The sequence below is a fragment of the Salvia splendens genome, chromosome 4 (genome assembly GCF_004379255.2).
Source record: "Salvia splendens isolate huo1 chromosome 4, SspV2, whole genome shotgun sequence".
Lineage (NCBI taxonomy): Eukaryota > Viridiplantae > Streptophyta > Magnoliopsida > Lamiales > Lamiaceae > Salvia > Salvia splendens.
The window spans coordinates 18,531,899-18,557,460 of record NC_056035.1 but is presented as its reverse complement, the minus strand read 5'-3'; the positions used below and the strand labels follow the sequence as shown (position 1 = coordinate 18,557,460).

Below are 25,562 nucleotides of genomic sequence, written 5' to 3'. Positions count from 1 at the left end.
TTGAAATCCACAAACTAAAGAATTGTCATAGTGGTAACCCAACCATGATGACTGGAGATCCCAAGAACTTGGTTCAATGGGAAAACTAAGCTATGAGAGTTCGTGTGAAACACTCATCTACATCTATTCCCTAGAGTGCAATAGAGTGTTGGAAAACTTGCCTAGTGGTGAGGTTAAGTCTATGACTTTTAATGATCCCTAAAGGATCTCGTTGAGAAGAAGTTCTCAAGGAGACTAAGTATGACAAGATACTTAACGAGGAATCACCTATGTAAGTGTGAAGTGGAGCCACTTCAAACAATACACTTATGAATCCAAAGTGGTGTCCAAGGCCTGAAATGGACAAAAAACGTGAGAACGGATGAGGTTGATGTGTTTAAGTGTTAACATCATTGTCTCGGTGCTCGCCGTGGAGGAATAGTTCAAAGCATCGCGCTACTAGTCCGCCTGTGTATCCGGTGGTGTTGACTATGGATGGTTCAAAGCCAAAAACTACATATCCTTATGCTTACATACCTCTTGAGGGTTGAGCTTGTGTCTGCATACATATGCATTTGGCAATTTCCACTCATATGGGGGATTGTTGGAATCGTGCTTGGTCAATTGATTTTTGACTAATAATAAATGTTACAAGACATTTAATTTTGTGAAATTAAATGCAATAACGTCGATCTACGCTCCGAGTAGATGACCGTAATATATTCATTTTCTCAAATCTGATTCCCGGTGAGTGAGAAATAATATATTAAAGTTGGTCACAATAAAGCTAGAAATGTGCTATGTGAAAAGACTAAGGGATTAATTAACTAAGTGTTAATTATCCCACCTCGGGGATGATATACTTCTTTGATGAAGTATTTAATGAGATGAATTATCATGTGTAATAATTATCGTGGAATAAGACGGGTGACAGAGCCCACACGCGCGCGCCGCCGCCTCCCGCCCGCGACCCGCGACCCGTGACCCGTGCCCGTGCACCGGGTGCCTTGTGCCTTGGGCCTTGGATCTTGGCAATTGGTCTTTGGGTGGTCTTTGGGTTGTTCTTTGGAGCTGGTCGTTGAGCGTGGTTCGAGCCCCGCTTGTTCTTTTTAGACTACCCCAAACTCCACGATATCCCCGACGGGTCCTAGTCCACGTCATGGTCTCGCTGGACCTCGACGCATGACGGGAGACAAAAGGTTCCCGCTGGACCCCGACGCACAACGGGAGATAAAAGGTCCCCGCTGGACCCCGACGCATAACGGGAGACGAAAGGTCCCCGATGGAACCCGACGGTCCATGGTGTATCCCGTCGTGTAGCATGTCCAGGTGCGTCGTGTCTCTTCAGCTCCCACTGGCTAGTGCACCAGTTAGTAACCCCCGGCGGTTACAGTCAAACCATCATGGCACACATGATGGCTGTTGACTCCATCAATGCTCCTGCGGGTGGACTTGGCCTATAAATAGGCAGTCACCTCATGCATTGCACACAATTAGAGACACAACACATTTGCATAGCTCTTTCCCTCTCTCTGCATTGTCTTCCCGTCGAAGCTCTGCCCTCGCCATCATCTAGTTCGCCGGAGCTTGTTCCGTCTGCGGTGCTGCAACGAACAAGACGAAGCCGTTTTATCTTTGGGGACGACACGCCAAACCGAGAGCACTACCGGGGTGATGAGTCGGCGAATTCTTGATGATGACAAATGCTCGTAAAAATAAATTACGACACAGAGAATTTTACGTGGTTCGATTTACTGAGGTAAATCTACGTCCACGGGGAGAAATGGGGGCAGGTTTGTATTGCTTGATCTGCGAATTACAGCTTACAACACAGACTTGCTATATGATTATTTCTCTAGAGAGATTCTAACCCTTTTCTACCAGATCTAAGTTCTATTTATACATTGAACTAAGATCGTGGCTTACATCATCACTCTAGGTCGTGGATGTCGTGTAGGTCATGGCCTAAGATCGTGGCCTGAGTTGACGCCACGTGGTAGTGGGTGTGTTGGAAGTTGTGGAAATCCTGCATGGGTCCACTAACTCCTTGTTCGGTCGAATACTGAGACCGAACTGCTTTGGTTGCCGATCTGAGAGTAGAGCTTGATGCCGACCTGAGAGCAGAGCTTGATTGGTTGGCTTTTACCGAGCTGTAGGCTGAGGCCGAACTCTTTGGTAATGCCGAACTCATCCGAACTCTTTGGTCATGCCGAACTCATACTCTTCCTTGGGCTTCGGACTGATGGGCCGTCATTGCTGTTGGGCTTGTTTAGTCCGTACCCCATCACTACCCCCCCCGAAAGACGAAGCGAATCACTTCGGCGAAGCGAGTCACTTCGGCATTCTGGATAAAGGTACGGGGGAGGCTGACGTCAGGGGACGTGCCTTGCATGTGACTGCATTAAATGCGACAGTAAAATCCGGCCGTTGAATCCTGAAAAGGTGGGATTCGAAACGGTGCGACGATTTTGAAATCTTCGCCGAATCTGATAAATATGCTCTTTCTTCCTCATTTGAACACCTTTGCTGTTGCGTCTTCTATACTCTCTCTTTCTCGAGAAATTTTCTTCCGCTTTCAAGAGCTTCTTCAGACTTTCTTCACTTTCAAAAAGTAAGAAAAATGTCTTCTTCTTCTTCTTCGGTGTCGGGTAGCGGTAGGAAAGGGGATGAGGGGTCTTCTAGCCGGAAAGAATCCGGGGAGAAGACCGTAGAGTATTTTCACAGTATCTTGAGTAAGGATACTGTGATATCCCTTCACGAGAAATATTTTTTACCTGGGGGGAAGGCGGTGGTTCCCGACGATGATCATAGGGCTAACGACCCGCCGGAGGGTTATGCCACCGTTTACGAAGCCTGCTTAGAATGCGGGCTTCGTTTTCCTCTTCCCCCACCTTTTGTAGAGCTTCTTGATTTTTTTCAACTCCCTTTAGGTCAGGTGACTCCGAACTCTTGGAGGCACTTATCGGCTTTTGCTGCCGAACTGCGTAGGCTAGATAAGGATCTGTCTCTGAGGGCAATCCTTAATTTTTTCCAGTTTAAAAGGAAGGGATCTTGGTTCTACTTGATCCCCTTACAGCCTTTTAGGGCCTTCTGCCGAACCAAGTGGCCGAAATGGCAAAACCGTTTCTTTTTTTATAATAGGACTTCGGCTCCGGGCTTTCCTTGGAGAAGGCCGAAGTCCGTGATTCCCCATCCTCGGTTAGAACCGTTGGCCGAGCTCGAGGGCGAGCTCAATAAGATTCCTATGATTAGGAAACAGTATTCGGAAACTGAGCTCGTCAAGGGCGACCTCGTGTTCAATATCTCGTCTTCGGACGAAGAGGCCGAGGGTGAGGATTTCTCTTTATCTTTATGCTCTACTGCTTTAACGAAGAAAACTAACCTTGTTTTCTTGCTTTTTGGCAGTGTTCATGCTGAATAAGGCTATCCGAAAGTCCTCCGAGCTTGAGGAGCCGGAGAAAGAGAAGGCTACCAGCTCGGCGCCTGATGCCGAGAAGAATCCGAAGAGGCAAAAGACCTCTTCGGGTCCAAAGAAGCCGGAGTCGACTTCGGCAAGTAGGAAGGGGAGGACCCAGAAGCCCCCGAGAGCGCCAGAGAAAGATGTGGTCTTGGCGCCTCCTTCGGAGCATATCTGTGAGCCATTTTTATGGCCCACGGACTTCGCCGAGGTGAATTGTCTTCTTGATTCTTTGGCTTGGCTTCTGTCCTGTATTTTTGGTGCCCTCTGTTGACTTTTTTCCTTGTCCATTTTCAGAGGAACGATATGCTCTCCAAGCTCGTCGCCGTCGAACTCTCCAAAGCGTCCAACGACTATGCTGAGATGCAGAGGAAATTGGCGGCTGCTTGTCACCGGGCCGAGCAGGCCGAGGCAAACTTTGAGAAAGCCAGAGCTGCTAGGATTTCGGCCCAGGATGAAGCTCAGTTTGCCAAAAACCAGCTCGTCATCCAGCGAGAGCAGACGAAACGGAGCGATGCTGCTGCCGTGGTTGCCCAAGGGGAGGCTCTCCGTGTTTACACGGAGAAACTCTTTTTGAGCAGCCAGTTCTCGGCCTTTGTCGGTAGCCTGGTAAGGCTAATTGCCGATAAGGGCGAGCAGGGGGCCGATGTCGTGCTGCCTCTGTACAGCCGAGAGATAGCAGCTCGGCTTCAGAATCTGCCGCTCCTTGAGGAGCTCGCTTCATCCTCGGTCCTGCTTTCTGCAGACCGAGTCCGGAGTTGTCGAGCTGATCGGGACGAGAACCTGGAGGCTATCTTTGCCTCCGTGGGACCCGTTTCACCCGCTTCGACTTACAACGGAGAGGGTGAGGCCGAGCCGCTGGAGCGGGAGGCCGAAGTCGAGCGAGCTGGGCATCCGGAGAAGGAAGCCGATCAGGAGACGCAGCAGATCGGCTACGGTGGCGCCGAGCAGGCTGAGGAGAGCAAGGAGGCAGAGGCTGAAGCTGAAGCAGATGAGAAGGAAGCTGAACCTCACCGAGAAGGTGGAGACGAAGCTAGCGAAGTATGATTTCGTCTCCCTTCTCTTAGTTTAGTTTCTTCCTTTATGTAAAATGGCCTTGAAGCCCTCCTTGTATAAAAAAATTTTTTTCTTATGAATGAAAAAATTCTTCTTTCTGCTCTTGTGTCTTCGTATAGCCTTTCGTACTCTCTTACTCCTGTTGTGGTTTACTACCTGCTCGGTAAGCTGAAATGCCGAACTGACGTAGCTGCTTTGTATTCTTAACTCTCAAGGAGCTGGAGGTACTTCACTGGAAGCGGCTGTACTCTTCGGCTTTAGACGAAGCTGAGAAAAGAGCTATAGCCGATCAGACGAAGAATGACGAGCTTCTGGCTCGTTTAGTGAAGCTGGATGCCGATAATAAGGACTTAGAGTCCGATAAGAATGATCTGGAGGCCGAGCTGAACACAACCATTGCTGAGAGGACTGCGTACGAGGATTACATCCGTGTGCGCGGGGGAATGACCATATCAGATGTTCAGAGTCGAGTTGACGAACTGTGGGAGGAATATAATGTACTCCGGAGGAACAATGCGCTGGAGAGCTCGGCTTGCCAACAAGTCGTGACATCATTGCGGCGCTGGGCTTCTCGGTACAACATTGTTCTTTCTCGGCGCCCCTCCATAGAAAGATTCCTTCGGCATATCGTGCCAACAGATGCTCGCACTCCAGATCAAACCTTTGATTCACTTGCTCAAAACCGTACTCCAAGTCAGCAACGAACTCTGGAACAGCCGGAAACGTCAAGACGAGAACAGGCTGAAGTTCGTAGAGGGGCTGTGATTATGAGTGAGCAAGATCGACAAATGCTTCGTGAAGAGACTCTTCGCCGCCGAGGTGCTAGGGCTTCCCGGGCTCAGAGAAGAAGTGGCAGGTCGATTAGGGCATCTCGTCGACCTGCTTATTCTGCAGCTGCCTGGAACGCCCGAACTCAGCTTCACGAGGATTTTGTGAATAGATGGCTCAACTTTAGCAACCCTGGACAGTAGAATAGTCCTTTGTAATAGCGTAACGCCATCTTGTAGGGTAGAGGAGTTGTGTGCCGAACAAGATTTGAAAATGAAATTTTGTTTTTGTTTTCGCTTCTAACACTGTGTATTTACAGCTTAGCGAAAAAATTTCATCGTACTTGTCTTCGGTCTTATGAAGTAAACTTCTTTGACCGGACTTGTCTTTGGTCTGATGAAATAAACATCTTTGACCGGACTCGTCTTTGGTCTGATGAAATAAACATCTTTGACCGGACTCGTCTTTGGTCTGATGAAATAAACATCTTTGACCGGACTCGTCTTTGGTCTGATGAAATAAACATCTTTGACCGGACTCGTCTTTGTGTTCTAATTTGGCGATTTTCGTCGCCGGGATCGAACTTTCCCTTGTCCTAATTCGGCGAGTTTTATCGCGTGGATCGGACTTTCCCAGTTAACCGAAGTGGTCTTATGCAGTAAACCTCTTTGACTAGACGTGGTCGTCCTCGGTCTTATGAGGTAAACTGCTTTGACCGAACTTGGTCGTCCTAATTCGGCGAGTTTTATCGCGTGGATTGGACTTTCCCTTGTCCTAATTCAGGCAAGTTTTATCGCGAGAATCGGACTTTTGTTGCAGTTCGTTTCAGACGAAGTGCTTGATTCTTAAGCAGAATTGTGGTCTTGTATCCTCTTTAGAAGCTTTGACACACAATCGTGGGCTTGTTGCAGCTCGTTTCAGACGAACTGCTTGTTTAAGCTGAATTGTGGTCTTGTATCCTCTTTAGAAGCTTTGACACACAATCGTGGGCTTGTTGCAGCTCGTTTCAGACGAACTGCTTGTTTAAGCTGAATTGTGGTCTTGTATCCTCTTTAGAAGCTTTGACGCACAATCGTTTAGCTTATATATGTTCTAAGAAGGGGATCAGCCTTCGAAGAACAAGATACCTCAGTAACATTTGTAAGAGACGACACGCACATAGACAAGGCATATAGACAAATAAAAAGCACATAGAGACGAACAAAAACCAAGCAAACCAAAGAAAGCACATTGACCGGACTGTCTCTTACAAATGGAACTTTTTGAGGTTGGAAACGTACCATGTTCGGGGTACTTGTGCTCTTGACACGTGAGTCAATTTGTAAGACCCTTTGCCGAGGACTTCTGACACCCGATATGGAACTTCCCATGTGGGTTCGAGTTCGCCCAGCTTTTCTGCTCGGCTTACTTCGTTGTTTCTCAAGATGAGATCTCCCACTTGAAATTGCAGCTTTTTCACCCTTTGGTTATAATACCGGGCTACTTGCTCCTTGTACTTGGCTGCTTTTATGCAGGCCAATTCTCTTCTTTCTTCGGCCAGATGTAGTTCGGCTCTTAGTCCATCACCATTCATTTCTGAGGAGAAATTGAGTTCGGGGACTGGATATGCCGATCTCAACCGGAATCACGGCTTCAGTGCCGTACACCATCGAGTTCGGCTCCGGTGTGACTTCGGTCATTTCGCCGGCCTCTGATTCCGGCTGCTGTGATTGCTATGCTTGATGGTGCCGAACTGATTGCTCGGCACTTTTAAGCGCAATCTGCGAACACACTTGCTCTTTTTCGATCACCTCGGATGACCGCTATCTCTCCTTTAGTGGAGAAGGTGTTCGGCGAGGATGCCTCTGATCGCTATGACCGGGCTTCTTTTTGTCTTCTCTAGATGAGCTGTCTAAAGACCGTTTTCGACGGTCTGCCTCATCGGCACGAGAAAACTTGTCCGCAATGTCCCACATCTCTTGAGCTGTTTGCGGACCGCACTCCACGAGCTTTCTGTAGAGAGCTCCGGGCAGGATTCCATTTTGGAATGCCGAAATGACAAGTAGATCATTGAGATTATCTACTTGTAGGCATTCCTTGTGGAATCTCGTCATAAAATCGCTGATCTTTTCGTCGCGACCTTGACGTATAGAAAGCAGCTGAGCCGAAGTGCTTCTGGCTTCCGCTTTCTGAAAGAACCTCCTGTGGAAAGCATCCATTAGATCTCGGTAGGATCTAATGCTGCCTTGAGGAAGGCTGTCGAACCACCTTCTGGCGTTCCCGATGAGCAGCTCGGGGAACAGCTTGCACATATGGACCTCATTGAGACCTTGGTTCGCCATATTATATTGATAGCGTCCCAAGAAATCATGAGGATCCACGAGTCCGTCATAGGTTATCGACGGAGTTCGGTAGTTCTGTGGTAGGGAAGTTCGGGTAATATCGTCCGAGAACGGAGTCCTCAATGCTCCGTACATGGCGAACCCGACATTTCTTCGGTATGGAGGAGATGGAGTTCTCCTGTGATTCCGGTACCGAGGATTCTTTCTTCTGGAAGACATGCTACTACTGCGGTAGTGACTGTCTCGTATGGAGGGAGAGGGAGAATCCGCCGTTTTCGCCTCCGGCTGCTTTTGGCTTCTCTGCAGGAAGGTTAAGAATTCCTCCTGCTTTTCAGCCAAAAACAGCTTGACAGCCTCGTTCAAATCGGGCTGCTGGGAAGACTCGGTGTGACGGCTTTTGGAGCGGCTTGTTCCTTCGCCATGAGAACTGGTGGTGGATTTATCCCTAGGCTGTTTTCCAGACCTATGGGATGGATTGGCTTCCTCCTGGTTCTCACGGGCAGGAATACGGGTACTCTGCGATCTGGTATGCATTTTTTGGGTTGAAAAAACGGTCAAAAATTCGCTTTATCACAAATTTGGTTCTCTGTTTCCCACAGACGGCGCCAGTGATGAGTCGGCGAATTCTTGATGATGACAAATGCTCGTAAAAATAAATTACGACACAGAGAATTTTACGTGGTTCGATTTACTGAGGTAAATCTACGTCCACGGGGAGAAATGGGGGCAGGTTTGTATTGCTTGATCTGCGAATTACAGCTTACAACACAGACTTGCTATATGATTATTTCTCTAGAGAGATTCTAACCCTTTTCTACCAGATCTAAGTTCTATTTATACATTGAACTAAGATCGTGGCTTACATCATCACTCTAGGTCGTGGATGTCGTGTAGGTCATGGCCTAAGATCGTGGCCTGAGTTGACGCCACGTGGTAGTGGGTGTGTTGGAAGTTGTGGAAATCCTGCATGGGTCCACTAACTCCTTGTTCGGTCGAATACTGAGACCGAACTGCTTTGGTTGCCGATCTGAGAGTAGAGCTTGATGCCGACCTGAGAGCAGAGCTTGATTGGTTGGCTTTTACCGAGCTGTAGGCTGAGGCCGAACTCTTTGGTAATGCCGAACTCATCCGAACTCTTTGGTCATGCCGAACTCATACTCTTCCTTGGGCTTCGGACTGATGGGCCGTCATTGCTGTTGGGCTTGTTTAGTCCGTACCCCATCACGGGGCGTATCTCGTCTTGCGGAAAGAGGACTCATCGACTCGGCTTACATCTTTACGGGTTATTGTTTCGAATTCTTCTTTGTAATTTCAATTTATTTTTTGTTTAATTTCTCTTTTCTTCATTGGGTTGTACTACGCCTGGTTAGTGTATCTTTGTATCGCAGTTAAACAATCATTTTCGACAACAGAGCACCTCTCAGAAACCTTGATATTATCAGGAAGCTTCCAGGCATCGGTGTATGTTGTCCACTGGGCATCCGTGAAGTAGGCCGGTTTCTTCATTGTCTCTCTCTTATAACTAATGGAATTGCCATATCTAGCTTTGCATTGGCTGCGAAAAGTTTTCTTGCATTCCACTTGATCATAAGCTTCGCAGTTTGCATCTTTCTGCAAAATAATAAAGTATTAAATAATTTATGATAATTGAGTTACAAATATAAAAAGCGCAATTTGACCTGAAATTCTTTCCAATAATGTTCAATGTATTCTTCTGAAAGCGTTGCCTGACTGTATCCTCCCGGGTCAATTATGTGCTTGAAAGAACTATTGCATATGTTACCCGTCGGACACAATCTGCATATTAATATACAATTAGTAACTTAAAATAATATAATGAGTGCATAAAATTATCTAAGCACATACGTTCCATCCCTAAGGTGTACATAGATGCGGCCTCTTGCGTCCTTAAATCCATCTTTTTTTGACTTTTTTGCATTATTAGTACTTGCATCTGCCCCCGGCTGAATGTTCTCCTTCACTGTTCTCGTCCATTAACTCTAAAGTACCAAGTGGTGGTAAGTCATCAGAGTGTGTAGTTGAACGTCCCACCTCTCATTTCTACAATTAAATAACTACCACAGACAAGGCAGAAAGGAGCATGTGATTAGTACTTTTCAGTAGCCATGAAGAAAGAAAAACAATATAGTAATGTTGACATCACATATATCACCAATGACTATGTATCTCGCTGTCATTTAGAAGAAATAACTATGCTCTTTCACATTTATGTTTGTGGTTATATATATGAAGTGGGAAAATCAGTACACAAGTCTAAAAGATTTCCAGAATACTAGTGAATAATTTGAAAGAAATAGGCAAGGATTTTTTCTCTTTGGCCCTGAAAACAACAGATTTCTTTGAGTGATATAGTCCAGGATCAATAATTATAGGCCTAGCTCTTTGTTGTCAGCAAATAAGACATAAAATTGAATTATAGAAGAAGAAATGATCAATCAAGGGAAATGATGATATCAGAAAATGAAACTCAGTAGTATTGCTATTTCAACAAAATAAACACGAGCTAAAGATCTGGAGGCGATGAGCGTGAAAGATCTGCAGAACATGAAGCAGCAACTTGACAGTGCGAACTAAAGTAACAGAATCAAATATTGAAACAAGCAGAATATAGTAGTACTATATAAATGTCATTTTTGTGCCTTTCTTAATTTCCTCTCGTCTCTCGTGTAGTTTTCCTATAATTGGGTTTTGAAAATAGTTTCCAATAGAATGAGTTTATCAAAGAGAGACGAGAGACGAGAGAAGTGAGAGAGGAATTGCTTCATGATAAGATTACACACCACATTAATCTAAAAAGCTGAAAATTAATTACTTCATGATAAGATTACACACCACATTAAGGACTGCAATTGCTATTTTTCTAAGAGCATCCACAATAGCGCCTAGCGCACCGCCTAGCCGAGCGTTGGCACTAGGCGGTGCGCTAGGCGGTCTATTGCAGCCGCCCAGCGATTTTCACGAAAAAAAACCGCCTAGCGCTCGGCGGTTCCGTGGCGCTAGGCGGTGCGCTAGGAGATCCGCTAGGCGCTATTGCAGCGTCCGGATCGCCTAGCGCACCGCCTAGCGCGAATTTTTAATTTTGTTTTGTTTCCGAAACACTATATATACGCGACTTGCCCGACATGCGCCAAACGGAGGCTCATATTCGACTCCAAAATGATTTAATTGAAGAGTTATGGGCGTGGAGGACTGCACGGCATTAGTTTTTTTGTTAATTATGTAATTTTTTTTAATTAATGTACTTTTTAAATTTTAATAATATTATTGAATTTTCTCGTATATGTATCGTAAATTAAATTGCGTATTTTGTGTGATTGTTAATTATTTGTTTTATATAATTTTGAGTGATGTGGCTATTGATGTGGCTGGGCTATTTATGATGCGGCAGGAGGATTTTTAGTGTTGATAATGTGGCAGAAGGAGTTTGTGGCTAGGCTATGACTGGGCTATTGCTGGACTATTCCTATTGTGGATGGCCTAAGGAATTGCAAAAGTGAAAATGACATAGTTTAGAAACTTAATGTGTAATGCGTACAAGACATAATAAACTAAAAAGATAAAAATAATTGACTTTTGGAAAAGAGGAAATGACTAATTAAATTTAGGATATCTACAAGAAATATGAAACAATTTAATAATTAACGATAAAGACATGCTATTTAACAATTAGGAATTAATATAGTTATTAAAACTTAATAACCAACAATTAGAAAGTACTAAACCATAACTAACTAGAATTTAGTTGCAACCATCTGCACTAAGCATTTGCAGTTAATGTCATGACTTGATTGCTCAAGAGTAGTTTTAATTAAAATCCCGTGTCCAATAGTCAAAATCCTCATCCCATAATCAAATAATAAAAAAAGATTATGTTTACTAAATGCTGTACCAGGATTTGATATCGTAATTAGTTGCTTCACACGCAATACGTGTGGTCACCACGAAAATCACATATACTATATAATACAGTATCCTTTTATACTACTTCATTTGATAGAGACAATAGACCTAGTCTCATTCATTAATTTTATCGGAGTTGATTTTCCTGGTACACTTTTATTATAATATTCATTAATATGTCACCATATACTTTTTCTGTTTAATCTACTAACGACATCAAATTATTGAACAAATTAAATACTACCGACCATGGCGCACAATACTACGTGTGCTGTTTATATACTCCTCCATTCCGTCACAACTGAGACATTTCTTTAGGTACGAGATTGGAAAAAAAAAGATGTTTATTATGTTAAATGAAGGGAGAGAAAAGTAAGAGAGGAAAAATAGAGAAAATAATGTAAGAGATAGTTTATAGTAGGAAATGAAAAGTGATTTAATTATAAAAAATAACTCAACTATAATAGAACAAATAGAATAGTCTAAATATTGTTTCTACTACATATTTGAATAAGTACGATATAAAATTAAGTTTAGGTTCGACCAACCAAATTTCAAATATTGTTAAAGATGACTAAACACCAAATTATTGCATACTCCACTTGGTTTATCGTGGATGTTAGATTTGATTATATTAATTAGTTTCAAATTGTGAGCAAGAATCGTACTTATTCGTAATTAAAGTAAGAAATAGCGAGAATGGTCATACTAGCTGTATAGCTATTGCTCTTTATACAATGAATTTATTAGGAAATAGATCATCACATAAAAAAAACACACCAATTAATGAAACTACATTTGGTGGACTGAAATTCAAAAATAAAATAAATGGAAAGAAAGAAATCGGAACTAGCATTGGGGAAGATCGGCTGGCGGTGGAGGCAACGTTGTGTCCGGTGTTGGCCCATTCTCGATGATAAAAGCATTAGCCAGACCCCACGGCACGTGTCCATCTATGTGACAATGCACGAACCATACACCTGAAAATCAAAATTAATTTTTGTATATTTAGCGCGTAGAGTAAATAATTCATCTGAATTAAGTAATTACCTGGATTATTAGCCCGGAACCTAATGACCACCCATCCAAGGCTAGGAACGACAACTGTATTCCGCTCCTGCGGATTGACCAAGTTCAAATTGGCACCATCCGTTTGGGGGTTGTAGTTCCCCAGCCCTTGCCCAACCACGTAAAAACTGAGGCCGTGCAGATGCATCGGATGATCATCCGACGACAGCACCGCCGTATTATGGAACACCATCTCCACCGTCGCGTTGTACTTGAACTGCTTCACCCTCGTCGCCTTCTCCGTCGCAAACAACGCCGCGTTCTGCGTGTTGTTCGGGTTATTGTAGTCGAACACCACCGGCGGGTTGTCGGGGAAGTCCGCGGTGTAGACCCCACTCACGTTGTTCACGTACGCCTCCATGAGCGAAGTCCCCTGCGGCAGCACAAACGATACGTTGTTCATCGACGCCGCGACTTCCAGCCCGCCTGGCCCGAGGCAGACCCCGCTCGGGTTGCGGCACTGGATCAGCCCTAACCCGGTAGTCACGAACATGCGCTCGTCTATCTCCAGTGGGACCGGGATCCAGTGCGGGCTGCTGGTCAACCCGGTCAACCCGCTCAAGAACCTGTTCGCTAACTCCGTGTCGTTTCTGCGGGGCATTACGGGCATTAGTGGCGTCGAATTCCCCGCTGCCCCCGCGTACGACATGATGGCGGTGGTGGATGTTTGGACGTAGGGAGCGAGGAGTGGGATCACGTACGCGCTCGCCGCCATGTAGTAGCGATTTATCGGTTGATCGGCAGTCATGAGGGCGTCGACGGTCTGCCCCGGTGCTAAAACTAGCACGTCGGTGTTGTAGGGGTCGGTGTAGGCCGCGTCCACTGCCATCACGGTGAAATTGTGGTTGGCGATTTTGAAGAATAGCGGAGTGTTGAGTGCAGCGTTGATTACTCGGAGAAGATAGGTCCTTCCTTGTACCAACGTAAATCTGACAGTGTCTGTAGAAAACAGACTCAATTAATCGTGGAGTACAAATAGTTAATTTGATATATGTGTGGACTTACTATTTGAGGAGCACGGGAAGAGATCTCCGGGCTGACCGTTAATAGTAAAAGCATTAGAAGCATTGGGCGCACTCCCTGTTGAGACAGCTTCCTCTTCCACATCCATGATATCAGCATTCCACCATTCCCCTGCACCCAATATATCAATATTCACCTAGTATTACATATGTTTAATTAATGAATTTGAATATGAAATATAATACTGACCCAGAACAATTGGGATTTCACGGAATGGCGTTGGGAATGGGTAGGTGCGACCGGGTGCGGGTCGGATTATAAAGGCTCCATGAACCGTGGCTCGGAGTGCTTTGAAATGTGCGTGCCACAAGAGAGTCCCTTCTTGGCGGGTCACGTTGAATCTGTAGGTGAAGCTTTGACCGGGCCGGATCGGGCATTGCGTAATGTATTCGGGCCCATCGGCCCATGCGCTCAATAGCTGGAACACCCCATGCCTGTGCCCATTACACAATTATTTACCCAAAATATAAAATTTTTACAAATGCTAGCCTCTAATTTTGGCGATTAAGATTGTTTGAAAATATCGTTTATTGGTCGATTAATTAATTAATCAATATGCAACGACGACTTGACCTAGTCCCTGTATATACACACGATTCCGGATTTTTTGACGTATGAAATTTTGTATTATACATGTGGATCATCAGTTCATTTTAATGTATCATGATTTGATAGACTAAATTAAATTAATCAACTAGATGAGTGGCAATGAATATTGCATTGAAATTTCGGTTTTTTTTAACTTTTATTTAATTATGATATAAAAACAAGGTCGTTGTAAGATAATACTATATCTTTCGCTTTATATATAATCAAATTTAAAAAATTATTTAAGTTTAGATGAAATGACATACCAATGAATTGTGACATTATATGGTGATACGTTATTAACACGAACAACAAGCGTATCACCATCTTCGGCTACAATAGTTGGTCCAGGAAGACCGCCATTTACCGCAGTGATTACTTGGTCTCGGCATAGCCGATTCACAGTAAGATTTCCCACCTGCAATTTAGCACGTTAAGTTTGTTCGCTCAAATTAAATCAAATTATAACTCAATCAATTTAATTTTGACTGCATGCATAATATGTTGCACTCACAGAGCCAATAAAAATTGAAAAAGGAATATATCCATTACATTAAAAGTATGTCGAACGATTCGAGCAGAGGCAAATGACGAAGAGCACGCCAAAAGAGCTAAAGCCGAAGCTAAAAGCAACAAGGAGCGACGCATTGCTACGTATAGTAATTAAGATACGAATGAATTAATGAAAGGAATAAAAATCTCAAATATGAAGGAGGTAGATTGAATGTGAAGAGATGGATTAATTGGTGAAGAAAGTTAAGGAGATGAGTGCCTATTTATACCAAAAAAAATATGATCGACTTGGTCGTCGATTGATAATTGTCAAAGTCTGGTTTTGTGAAGAGTGTATATATGCAATTTTATAATGTAGAGGTGAGAATTAATGTACATAAAATAATGGTAAAATGTTGGATTTTCCATTGATTATGTAATTTAGCGTGAGGAAGAACAAATAAATATCCTGAGTTGTTGATTATGGCCGAAGCTAATAGAGAATTTGGTTGCAACAGAAGCTTCATATGATCATCAAATGAATTGAATATATATTTTTAATGCATAATGTCAAAGTGGTTACGATTTCCATTTACAACCGTGTTCTCTTGTCATTATTTTGACCAGCTCTTTCTTTTTTTACTACTATTACTAGCAATCCTATTTTGGTCTTGGTTATTCTTTTTCCAATTACTTGAAAATAGTAAAAAAAATAAAAAAAAAAATTATGCTCAATTTATGATCAAATGAACCGCAATTACAATTCATGTGTAGCACTCCAATTAATTAGGTCTATTTTTGCTGCTGGGGAAGTTGCAATTTTGATGATTGTATTTGAAGGATTGATGTCAAAATCTTCAAATCATTATTCCAATATTCTAGTATGTCAACGCCCGCACTTCTCTTCTTATCCGCGTTTTCGGATGGATAATCATTATTTTTATTGTTTAAGTTTGACTGTACATCATATAATACCAGAGACCTTGATTTCAATAATAAAACTCATCTAATTATTTCGTGTAAGCCGCTAAAGAGACTCATTAGATAAGCTTTTAATTTCAGATTAAATCTAATTTTCCAGATCAACAATTTTCTATCTCGTACTGATCATGGAATATTTGAAACAGCTTTTTGAATTAAATATTTAAATGCATTGGGTAAGAAGTGAGTTCACGTTCAATCCCTAAGCATGAAGAGTTAAAAGCTAAAGAGGAAAGGAAGAAGCAAGATAGGAACTAGCCGTTGGAGTTAGTTAGTTTATTAGGAAAGAGCTGTTGGAAGCTCTTGTTTCTTGATTCTTGATTCTTGATTCTTGATTCCATTCTGTTAGTGACAGTTACCATAATTGTATGAGCTTTAAGTAGCTCGGTTTTCACTTGTATTCTAGTGTTAGGAATCAATCAATAAAAGAGAATCCATTTTCTCCAAGAAATCATCTATCTCTCTTCTTCTTCAATTAGTGTGTGTTCTCTGTGTGTGAGTGTTCATACTGAGTGTGTGTGAGTTACTCGGAGAGTGTGTAAGTCTTGTGTGTTGTGTTAACAAGTGGCGCCGTTCTGGTGGGAAGTTGAGGCTGATTTGCAGAAGTTCAAATAGTCTTAGAGATGGCAGCAAGGCTAGATGCAGAGAAATTAAAAGGCAAAAACGATTATGGCATGTGGAAAATGAAGATGAAGGCAGTCTTGATCCAACAAGGCTTGGCAGCAGTTCTTGCATCTGCAACAGAGAAGGGAAAGGCTCTTGCTCTTGATGAAAAATCTCAGGTCAAGTTTGATGAGATGCAGCTCAAAGCCCATTCTGCAGTCATCTTGTGCCTAGGTGATAAAGTGTTGAGGGATGTGCAAGAAGCCAAGACTGCAGTGAAGATCTTAGAGAAATTAGATGAAGTCTATTTGGCTAAATCTTTAGCAAATAGGCTTTACATGAAGAAAAAAGCTATACTCCTACAGTTTTACTGCTGAAAGATCAGTAATAGAGCAACTGGAGGAGTTTAACAAGATCATTGATGATCTTTGCTCTGTTGATGTCAAGATTTCAGATGAAGATAAGGCTATCTTGACACTCAATGCCTTGCCTAGCTCTTATGATCAACTGAGTGATGCCATCATCTATGGCAGAGATAAGCCAATCACCTATGCAGAGGTGTATTCAGCTCTGATGGCCAAGGAACTTCAGAGAAGTACCAACAAAGGCTCTGATGTGCAAGCTGCAGAGGCCTTAAATGTCAAGAAATTCAAAAAGTAGAAATTCAAGAAGAAATTTGAAGATTCTAAAGCCTCCAGCTCTAATGCTCAGAAAGAAACCAGATCTTGCCACTGGTGTAAAAAACCAGGGTACTTAAAGAAGAATTGTTATGCATGGAAGAGGAAGCAAGCCTATGAGGAAAATGGACAAAATACTTCTGATTCTGTGGATAGTGTAGATCTTCCAGCTCAACTTCTGAATGTAGTTGATAAATGAGTCAGTCAGAGGTGGATCATGGACTCTGGGTGCAGTTTTCATATGTGCCCCAACAAGAGCTGGTTTCATGAGCTTCAAGAAACAGAAGGAACTGTTCTCCTAGGCAATAATCATATCTGACAGATCAGAGGGATAGGGAAGGTGAAGCTGAGGCTACAAGATGGTTCTATAAAAATTCTTACCGGAGTGAGATTTATTCCTGAAGTAAAAAGGAATTTAATCTCATTAGGAATGTTGGAGCAGAATGGCTTCAACATATTACTAAATCAGGGAAAGTTGTTTGTGAGGTCTGGGAATCAGGTGGTGATGGAGGCTGACAGAGAGCATATCCTTTATTATCTCACTGCTAAAGCTGTTGATGGTGAAAGCAATGTTGTGTCAGATGAGAGCTTGAGGCTGTGGCACATGGGATTAGGCCATCCAGCTGAAGGAAGCATGAAATAAGGATGTCAATCGAGCCAGCCCACCGGGTTTCGGGCCAACCCTATTCGGGTTGAGGGTCAATCGGGTGCGGGCTAATCGAGTTGTGATTTTTCCGGGTTATAAAAGTTCAACCCTAACCCTAAAAGCTCGGGTTTCGGGCTAGCCCATCGGGTTAATCGAGTTGCTACCGATAAAATTAACATGCGATCAATCTAATAAATAATGGTGAAAATTAGTTATATTTTTAAAATATACAATATTTAATTATGATAAATTTGAGATATATGCTTAAACTCAAACATAAATATGATCAAATACTAATATTTGAGATTTATGCAAAATAAAACATAAACATCAAGAAATTTTAAAGCATGTTTAGAAATTTAAATATATTTTTTAGTGAATTTGAAGTTTCTAATTCATTTATCTATTATTATATTAATAAAAACTTAATATATAATTTATATATTTAATATATAAAATGGAAAGTTATTTTTTCTGTAATCTATATTATAAAATAATCAATGAAGTGTCGAAATAGAGTTAAACAAATAAAATAATAGAAATTTTATCGGGTTTTCGGGCCAGCCCATCGGGTTTTCGGGTCTGGCCCTAACGAGTTGCGGGTTAATCGGGTGCGGGCTAATCGGGCTGTAATTTTATCGGCTGGAAATTTTCAGCCCTAACCCTATAAATTTGGCGGGCTATTCAGGCCAGCCCACGGGTTGCGGGCTAAATTGACATCCATAGCATGAAAGAACTGATAAGAAAGGCCTAATTCCTGAAGATAACAACAACAAGATGGATCCCTGTGAGCAGTGCATCCTTGGAAAGGAAAAGAAGGCTCCTTATCCTACAAGTATTCATTCCTCTACACCACCTCTTGCCAACATACGCAGTGATCTTTGGGGCCCCTCACCTGTTAATTCAGTTGGTGGTGGGAGATATTATCTTTCTATTATTATGATTATACTAGAAAGCTTTGGGTGTATATTCTGAGAGATAAGTCAGAAACTTTTGCAAAGTTCAAAATGTGGTGCAAAGAGGTGGAGTTAGAAAATGGAAGAAGTGTGAAATTCCTTAGGACTGACAATGGCCTAGAATATCTTTCTACTGAGTCTGATTTATTTTGCAAAGAGAATGGCATGAAGAGGCATAGGACAGTCCCTTGCAACCCCAACAAAATGGGGTTGCAGAGAGGATGAATTAAACAATACTTGAGAGAGTAAGGTGTTTGCTTCTTGGCTCTGGCTTGAGCAGCAGGTTCTGGGGTGAGGCAATGTATACAGCTGCCTATCTGATCAACAAATGCCCTGCTACAGCCTTAAAATATGAGACCCCAGATTATATGTGGTATGGAGCTCACAGTGACTACTCGAAGTATAAGGTGTTTGGGTGTGCAGCCTATGCTCATGCTAGGTAAAGTAAGCTTGAAGCTAGGGCTCTAAAGTATATAATGCTGGGCTATCAGAAAGGTGTTAATGGGTATAGGCTCTGGTGTATTGAGCCTGGGAAACAGAAAGTAATCATCAGTAGAGATGTGGTGTTTGTTAAGAATCAAATGCCTTACTTAAAAGAAAATAAGAACTCTGATGAAGCTGACAGTGACTTCTTCAAGGTAGAGTCTGTGGGACTGAGCCAAAGTGCAGGTGGAGTTAGTGACTCAGAGAGTGAGTCTGAGCTAGAGAATGATGATGCTTCAAATCAAGGTGGAGGCAGTACTGAGACTACAGCTACAGATACAAGAGAGTATCAGATTGCCAGAGATAGAGGAAGAAGATATGCTAAACCTCCTGAGAAATTCTCTGATGTGGTCTACTATGCTCTTTGTGCTGCTGAGAACATTGAGTTTGTTGATCCTCTCACTTATAAAGAAGCCATGAGAAGTAAAGACAGAGAAAAATGGATAGAAGCTATGAATGAAGAGATTGAGTCTTTATTCAAGAATAAAACCTGAATTTTGGTGGATAAATCTCAGCTCAAATCTGATGGGAAGGAAAGGAGATTAGTAAGCTACAAATGAGTGTTTAAAAAGAAGACTGAAACTACTAATAAAGACAGAATCAAGTTCAAAGCTCGTTTTGTGGATAGAGGTTTTACACAGCAAAAAGGTGTGGACTTCAATGAGGTGTTTGCTCCTGTCGTGAAGCACACTTCTATTAGAATTTTACTGACTGTGGTGAATCAATTAGATTGGGAATTGTAGCAGTTTGATGTCAAAACTGCTTTTCTCAATGGAGATCTTGAGGAAACTATTTTCATGGATCAGCCTGAGGGTTATGTGAAAGTTGTTGGTTATAGAATGACTGTGATACAAGGATACACTAACCGGGCGTAATACAACCCAATGAAGAATGGAGAAATTAAACGGAAATAAACTGAATTGAAATTACAAAGAAGAATTCGAAACAATAAACCGTAAAGATGTAAGCCGAGTCGAGGAGTCCTCTTTCCGCAAGATGAGATACGCCCCGGTAGTGCTTATGGTTTGGCGTGTCGTCCCCAAAGATAAAATGGCTTCGTTTCTGAAGTAGCAGCACCGCTAGCAGCAGAGCTCCGGCAAACGAGAGTAAGGCGGGGGCAGGGCTTCGACGGGAAGATTATGCAGAGAGGGAGAGAGTGTGTATGCAAGAATGCTTGTGTATGTTCTGTCCAGAAGGCAATGGATGCATGCCTATTTATAGGCCAAGTCCACCCGCAGGGGCATTGATGGAGTCAACAGCTATTATGTGTGCCATGATGGCTTGACTGTAACCGCGAGGGGTTACTGACTGGTGCACTAGCCATTAGGAGCTGAAGAGACATGACGCATCTGGACACACTACACGACAGGATACACCATGGACCGTCGGGGTCCATCGGGGACCTTTTGTCTCCCGTTATGCGTCGGGGTCCAGCGGGGACATGACGTGGACCAGGACCACCATGAGTCGGGGTCCGTCGGGGATAGCGTGGAGTTTGAGGTGGTCTAAAAAGAACAAACGGGGCTTGAACCACGCTCAAAGACCAGCTCTAAAGAGCAGCCCAAAGATCACCCAAAGACCAATTGCCAAGGCACAAGGCACACGACGCACGGGGCACGGGTCACGGTGCGCGGCTCGCGGCTCGTGGGTGGGTGGCGGCGCGCGCTTGTGGGCTCTGTTACCCATCTTATTCCTAGATAATTACTCCCTCCGTCCAGCAATAGGAGTCCCGTTTTTCTGTTTTGGGATGTCCGGGAATAGGAGTCCCGGTTCTACTTGCCATATTTGGACAATTTAATTACCCTCCCCCTTCTTACTAATTTACACAATTGCCATAAAAAAAACACCCCTCCCCTTCATTCTCTCACCCTCACTCTCGGTCTCCCTCATTCTCTCACCCTCACTCTTGACACTCTCGGTCTCCCTCCTCCTCTCACCTCTCCCAATCGCCGCCCCCCTCCTCCTCTCCCAATCGCCGCCCTCCTCCTCCTCCTCTCCCAGTCGCCGCTCTCTGTGGAACCATAATCCACGCCTCCTCCTCTTCCTTCTCCAAATCGCCGCCTCCTCCTCCTCCAAATCGCCGCTCTCTGTGTTTAATTCTTCATTTTAATGTTTTAATTTGCTAATAAGTTTGGATTTTGGATTTTGATTTGGATTTTGATTTTGATTTGGATTTCGATTTTGATTTGGATTTCGATTTTGGATTTGGATTTCGATTTGGATTTTCAATTTGGATTTCGATTTTGGATTTTCATTTCGATTTTGGATTCTTCATTTTGGATTTCGATTTCGATTTCGATTTGGATTTCGATTTTGGATTCTTCATTTTGGATTCTTCATTTTCATGTCCGATTTCAATTTTGGATTTGGATTTCGATTTTGGATTTCAATTTGGATTTCGATTTGGATTACGATTTCGGATTTGGATTTGGATTTGGATTTCGATTTCGATTTTGGATTCTTCATTTTCGATTTTGGATTCTTCATTTTCATGTCTGATTTTGATTTGCTGATAAATTTGGTGATAAGTTTCGATTTTAGAGGCAGTAAATTTCGAATTTTTGGAAGCCAAAAATTTAACACACTTGAGGTGGGTCCCAAATTCCACTATCACACACCATTTATTACACACTCCAACAACTTTCTTAAAACCCGTGCCATGGAGAAATGGGACTCCAATTGCTGGACGGAGGGAGTATTACACATAACAATTCATCTTATTAAATACTTCATCAAAGAAGTTTATCATCCCCGATGTGGGATAATTAACACTCAGTTAATTAATCCCTTAGTTTTTCTCATAGCTCATTTCTAGCTTTATTGTGACCAACTTTAATATATTATTTTTTCACTCACCGGGAATCGGATTTGAGAAAATGAATATACTACGGTCATCTACTCGGAACGTAGATCGACGCTATTACATTTAATTTCACAAAATTAAATGTCTTGTAACATTTATTATTAGTCAAAGTCATTTGACCAAGCACGATTCCAACAAAAGTTGGAGAAGAAGACAAAGTTTGCTTGCTGAAAAAGAGACTTTATGGACTAAAACAAAGACCTAGGCAGTGGAATATGAAGTTTGATGGGCAGATGAGGAAAATTGGTTTCATAAGGTCACAATTTGATGACTGCATTTACATAAAGAAGAAAGGCAGTACAACAGTTGCCTATCTATTGCTTTATGTAGATGATATGCTCCTTGCTGGATCACCTATGGTTGAGATACAGAAAGTCAAGGAAGATTTGAAGTCTAGTTTTGAAATAAAGGATTTGGGTGAAGCAAGGAAGATCCTGGGCATTAATATTCACAGGGACAGAAGCTGTAAAAGGCTGTGACTGCTTCAAACTGACTACATTGAGAAAGTTCTGGAAAAAATTCAATATGGACAATGCTAAAGTTGCATCAACATCTCTATCACAGAGTTTTAAGCTGTCAAAGTAGTAGACTCCTAAATCTAAACAAGAAGCATAGGAGATGGAGTCTATTCCTTATGCTAGTGTGGTTGGAAGCATTATGTACACTATGATCTGTACAAGGCCAGACCTGGCGCATGACATTTATATTACTAGCAGGTACATGGCAGATCCTGGGAAAGAGCATTCCAATGCTCTTAAGTGGATTCTGAGATACATGAAGTGCACTAGTAGCTGGGGAATTGTATTTAATGGCTGTGATAAGGTGAGTGAGGAGGTAATGGTGGGCTACTGTGATGCAGATTATGCTACAATTTGGATAATAGGAAGTCCCAAACTGGTTATCTCTTTACCATGTTTGGAACTGTGGTTAGCTGGAAATCTGGGCTACAGAGTGTTGTTGCTCTATCAACAACAGAAGCTGAATATATGGCTCTCACAACAGCTGTGCAAGAGAGCTTATGGATTCAGGGTGTGATATCAGATTTTGGTTTTGATCACAGAACTATGGTGGTGCATTGTGATAGCAGTTCAGCTATATGCTTGGCTAGGCATCAGTATTTCCATGAGAGGAGTAAGCATATAGACATCAGACTACATTTCATTAGAGATGAGATTGAAAGAGGAAGAGTGAAGGTGGTCAAGATTGATATTTTGCACAATCCAGCTGATATACTCACCAAGTCTCTAGGAAGAGACAAGTTTGATTATTGCAAGGAATTAATCAAGGTGTGCTGCAAGAACTGAAGTGTGTACTCAGGTGGAGAATTGTAAGAAGTGAGTTCACATTCAGTCCCTAAGCATGAAGAGTTAAAAGCTGAAGATGAAAGGAAGAAGCAAGAAAGGAACTAGCCGTTGGAGTTAGTTAGTTTGTTAGGAAAGAGCCGTTGGAAGCTCTTGTTTCTTGATTCTTGACTCCATTCTATTAGTGGCACTTACCACAATTTTATGAGCTTTAAGTAGTTCGATTTTCACTTGTATTCTAGTGTTAGGAATCAATCAATAAAAGGGATTCCCTTTTCTCCAAGAAATCATCTATCTCTCTTTTTCTTCAATTAGTGTGTGTGAGTGTTCATGCTGAGTGGGTGTGAGTTACTCGGAAAGTTCGGAAAGTGTGTAACTCTTGTTTGCCGTGTTAACACATTAATATATTTGTTTTACCAATTACGAAATTTGAGCGAGTTATGTTTTTCGAAATTTGAGCGAAGCTTATCAAACTGTATACAATTGTTATTAGCATTAAAATAGTATTAAAACTTAAAGAAAATTATGGATATTGAATCACCGGTATCAATAATAAACTACTATTATAACCTTCGTCCCTTAAATATATGAAATTATAATTTTTTTATTTTAAAAAATATTTCTTTTTAGTGAGGGTACTCATTTTCAATTAATATTACTCCCTTCGTCCCATAAAAATATAGGTGGATAAAATGACACGGGAATTAAGACAAAATTGGTAAAGTAAGAGAGATGCGGAGAATAATATGGTAAACTAAGAGAGATGAGAAGAATGATAGTTAAAGTATAGTTAGTGGATAGTGGGACTTATATTATTAAATTGATATAACTTTCCAAAAATGGAATGCACATATTTTTGTAGGACAGATGATGGTTGGGCGAATTTTTGATGGTAGTAAATGCAGGTAATGAATATAGATCACGACACAAGGAATTACGTGGTTCGATTTACTGAAGTAAATCTACGTCCACGGGAAGAAAGGAGGGCAAGATTGTATTGCTTGATCTGGTTTACAGCTTACAAATACAGACTTGCTATATGTTATTTGATGTCTAGAGCCCCCCCTCTATCTGATCTAAGTTCTATTTATACATTGAACTAAGATCGTGGCTTGCATCACCACTAACTAGGTCGTGGCTTGCATCACCACTAACTAGGTAGTGGATGTCGTGGAGGTCATGAGATCCTGCATGGGTCCACTATCTCTTTGTTTGGTCCGCTATCCTGCATGAGACCCTGCATGAGTTGACACCACTAAATAGATCGTCTAGTGGAGGTCGTGGAGGTTCTGCATGAGTCCACTATCTCCCAGTTCGGTCGAATACTGAGACCGAACTTCTGAACTATTGCCGAGCAGCTTTTGCCGATCTGAGAGTAGAGCTTGATTGGTCGGCTTTTACCGAGCTGTAGGCTGGGGCCGAACTCTTTGGTAATGCGGTTGGGGCCGAACTCTTTGGTAATGCCGAACTGATACTCTTCCTTGGGCTTTGGGCTGATGGGCCGTCACTGCTATTGGGCTTGTTTAGTACGTACCCCATCACTACCCCCCCCCGAAAAGCGAAGTGAATCACTTCGGCGAAGCGAGTCACTTCGGCATTCTGGATAAAGGTACGGAGGAGGCTGACGTCAGGGGACGTGCCTTGCGCGTGACTGCATTAAATGCGACAGTAAAATCCGGCCGTTGAATCCTGAAAAGGTGGGATTCGAAACGGTGCGATGATTTTGAAATCTTCTCCGAATCTGATAAATACGTCCTTTCTTCATCATTTGAACACTTTTGCTATTGCTTCTTCTGCATTCTCTCTCTTTTGCGTAAAAATTTCCTTCCACTTTCAAGAATTTCTTCAGAATTTCTACAGACTTTCAAAGAGTAAGAACCATGTCTTCTTCTTCTTCTTCTGAGTCAGGTAGCGGTAGGAAAGGGGGTAAGGGGTCTTCTAGCCGGAAAGAATCCGGGGAGAAGACCGTAGAGTATTTTCACAGCATCTTGAGTAAGGATACTGTGATATCCTTACACGAAAAATATTTTTTTCCTGGGGGGAAGGTTGCGATTCCCGACGACCTTCATAGGGCTGACTCGCCGCCGGAGGGTTACGCCACCGTTTATGAAGCCGGCTTGGAATGCGGGCTTCGTTTCCCTCTTCCCCCTGCCTTTGTAGAGCTGCTAGATTTTTTTCAACTCCATTTAGGTCAGGTGACTCCGAACTCTTGGAGGCACTTATCGGCCTTTGCTGCCGAACTGCGTAGGCTAGATAAGGATCTGTCTCTGAGGGCAATCCTTAATTTCTTCCAGTTTAAGAGGAAGGGATCTTGGTTTTACTTGATCCCTTTACAGCCCTTTAGGGCCTTCTGCAAAACCAAGTGGCCAAAGTGGCAAC

The 25,562-nt window shown here is 42.6% G+C and overlaps 1 protein-coding gene across 1 annotated transcript; it reads right to left on the bottom strand.

The window, feature by feature from the left end:
- Positions 1 to 12,202: 12,202 nt before the first annotated feature.
- LOC121798714 (laccase-7-like) lies at positions 12,203 to 14,935 on the bottom strand. The gene is made up of 6 exons (XM_042197852.1): positions 14,734 to 14,935; positions 14,448 to 14,599; positions 13,783 to 14,027; positions 13,576 to 13,704; positions 12,553 to 13,509; positions 12,203 to 12,482 (listed from the first exon to the last, which is right to left on the bottom strand). Exons 1-6 carry the CDS (start codon positions 14,827 to 14,829, stop codon positions 12,352 to 12,354), a joined length of 1,710 nt encoding a protein of 569 aa, XP_042053786.1. The 5' UTR covers positions 14,830 to 14,935; the 3' UTR covers positions 12,203 to 12,351.
- Positions 14,936 to 25,562: the final 10,627 nt, after the last annotated feature.

Coding starts and splice junctions, on each gene's coding strand:
- LOC121798714 (XM_042197852.1), bottom strand. CDS start 14,829: ATGCGTCGCTCCTTGTTGCTTTTAGCTTCGGCTTTAGCTCTTTTGGCG. Junction 13,510..13,575: donor CTTCCCGTGCTCCTCAAATA/GTAAGTCCACAC, acceptor TGTTTTCTACAG/ACACTGTCAGATTTACGTTG. Junction 12,483..12,552: donor GTTCCGGGCTAATAATCCAG/GTAATTACTTAA, acceptor TTTGATTTTCAG/GTGTATGGTTCGTGCATTGT.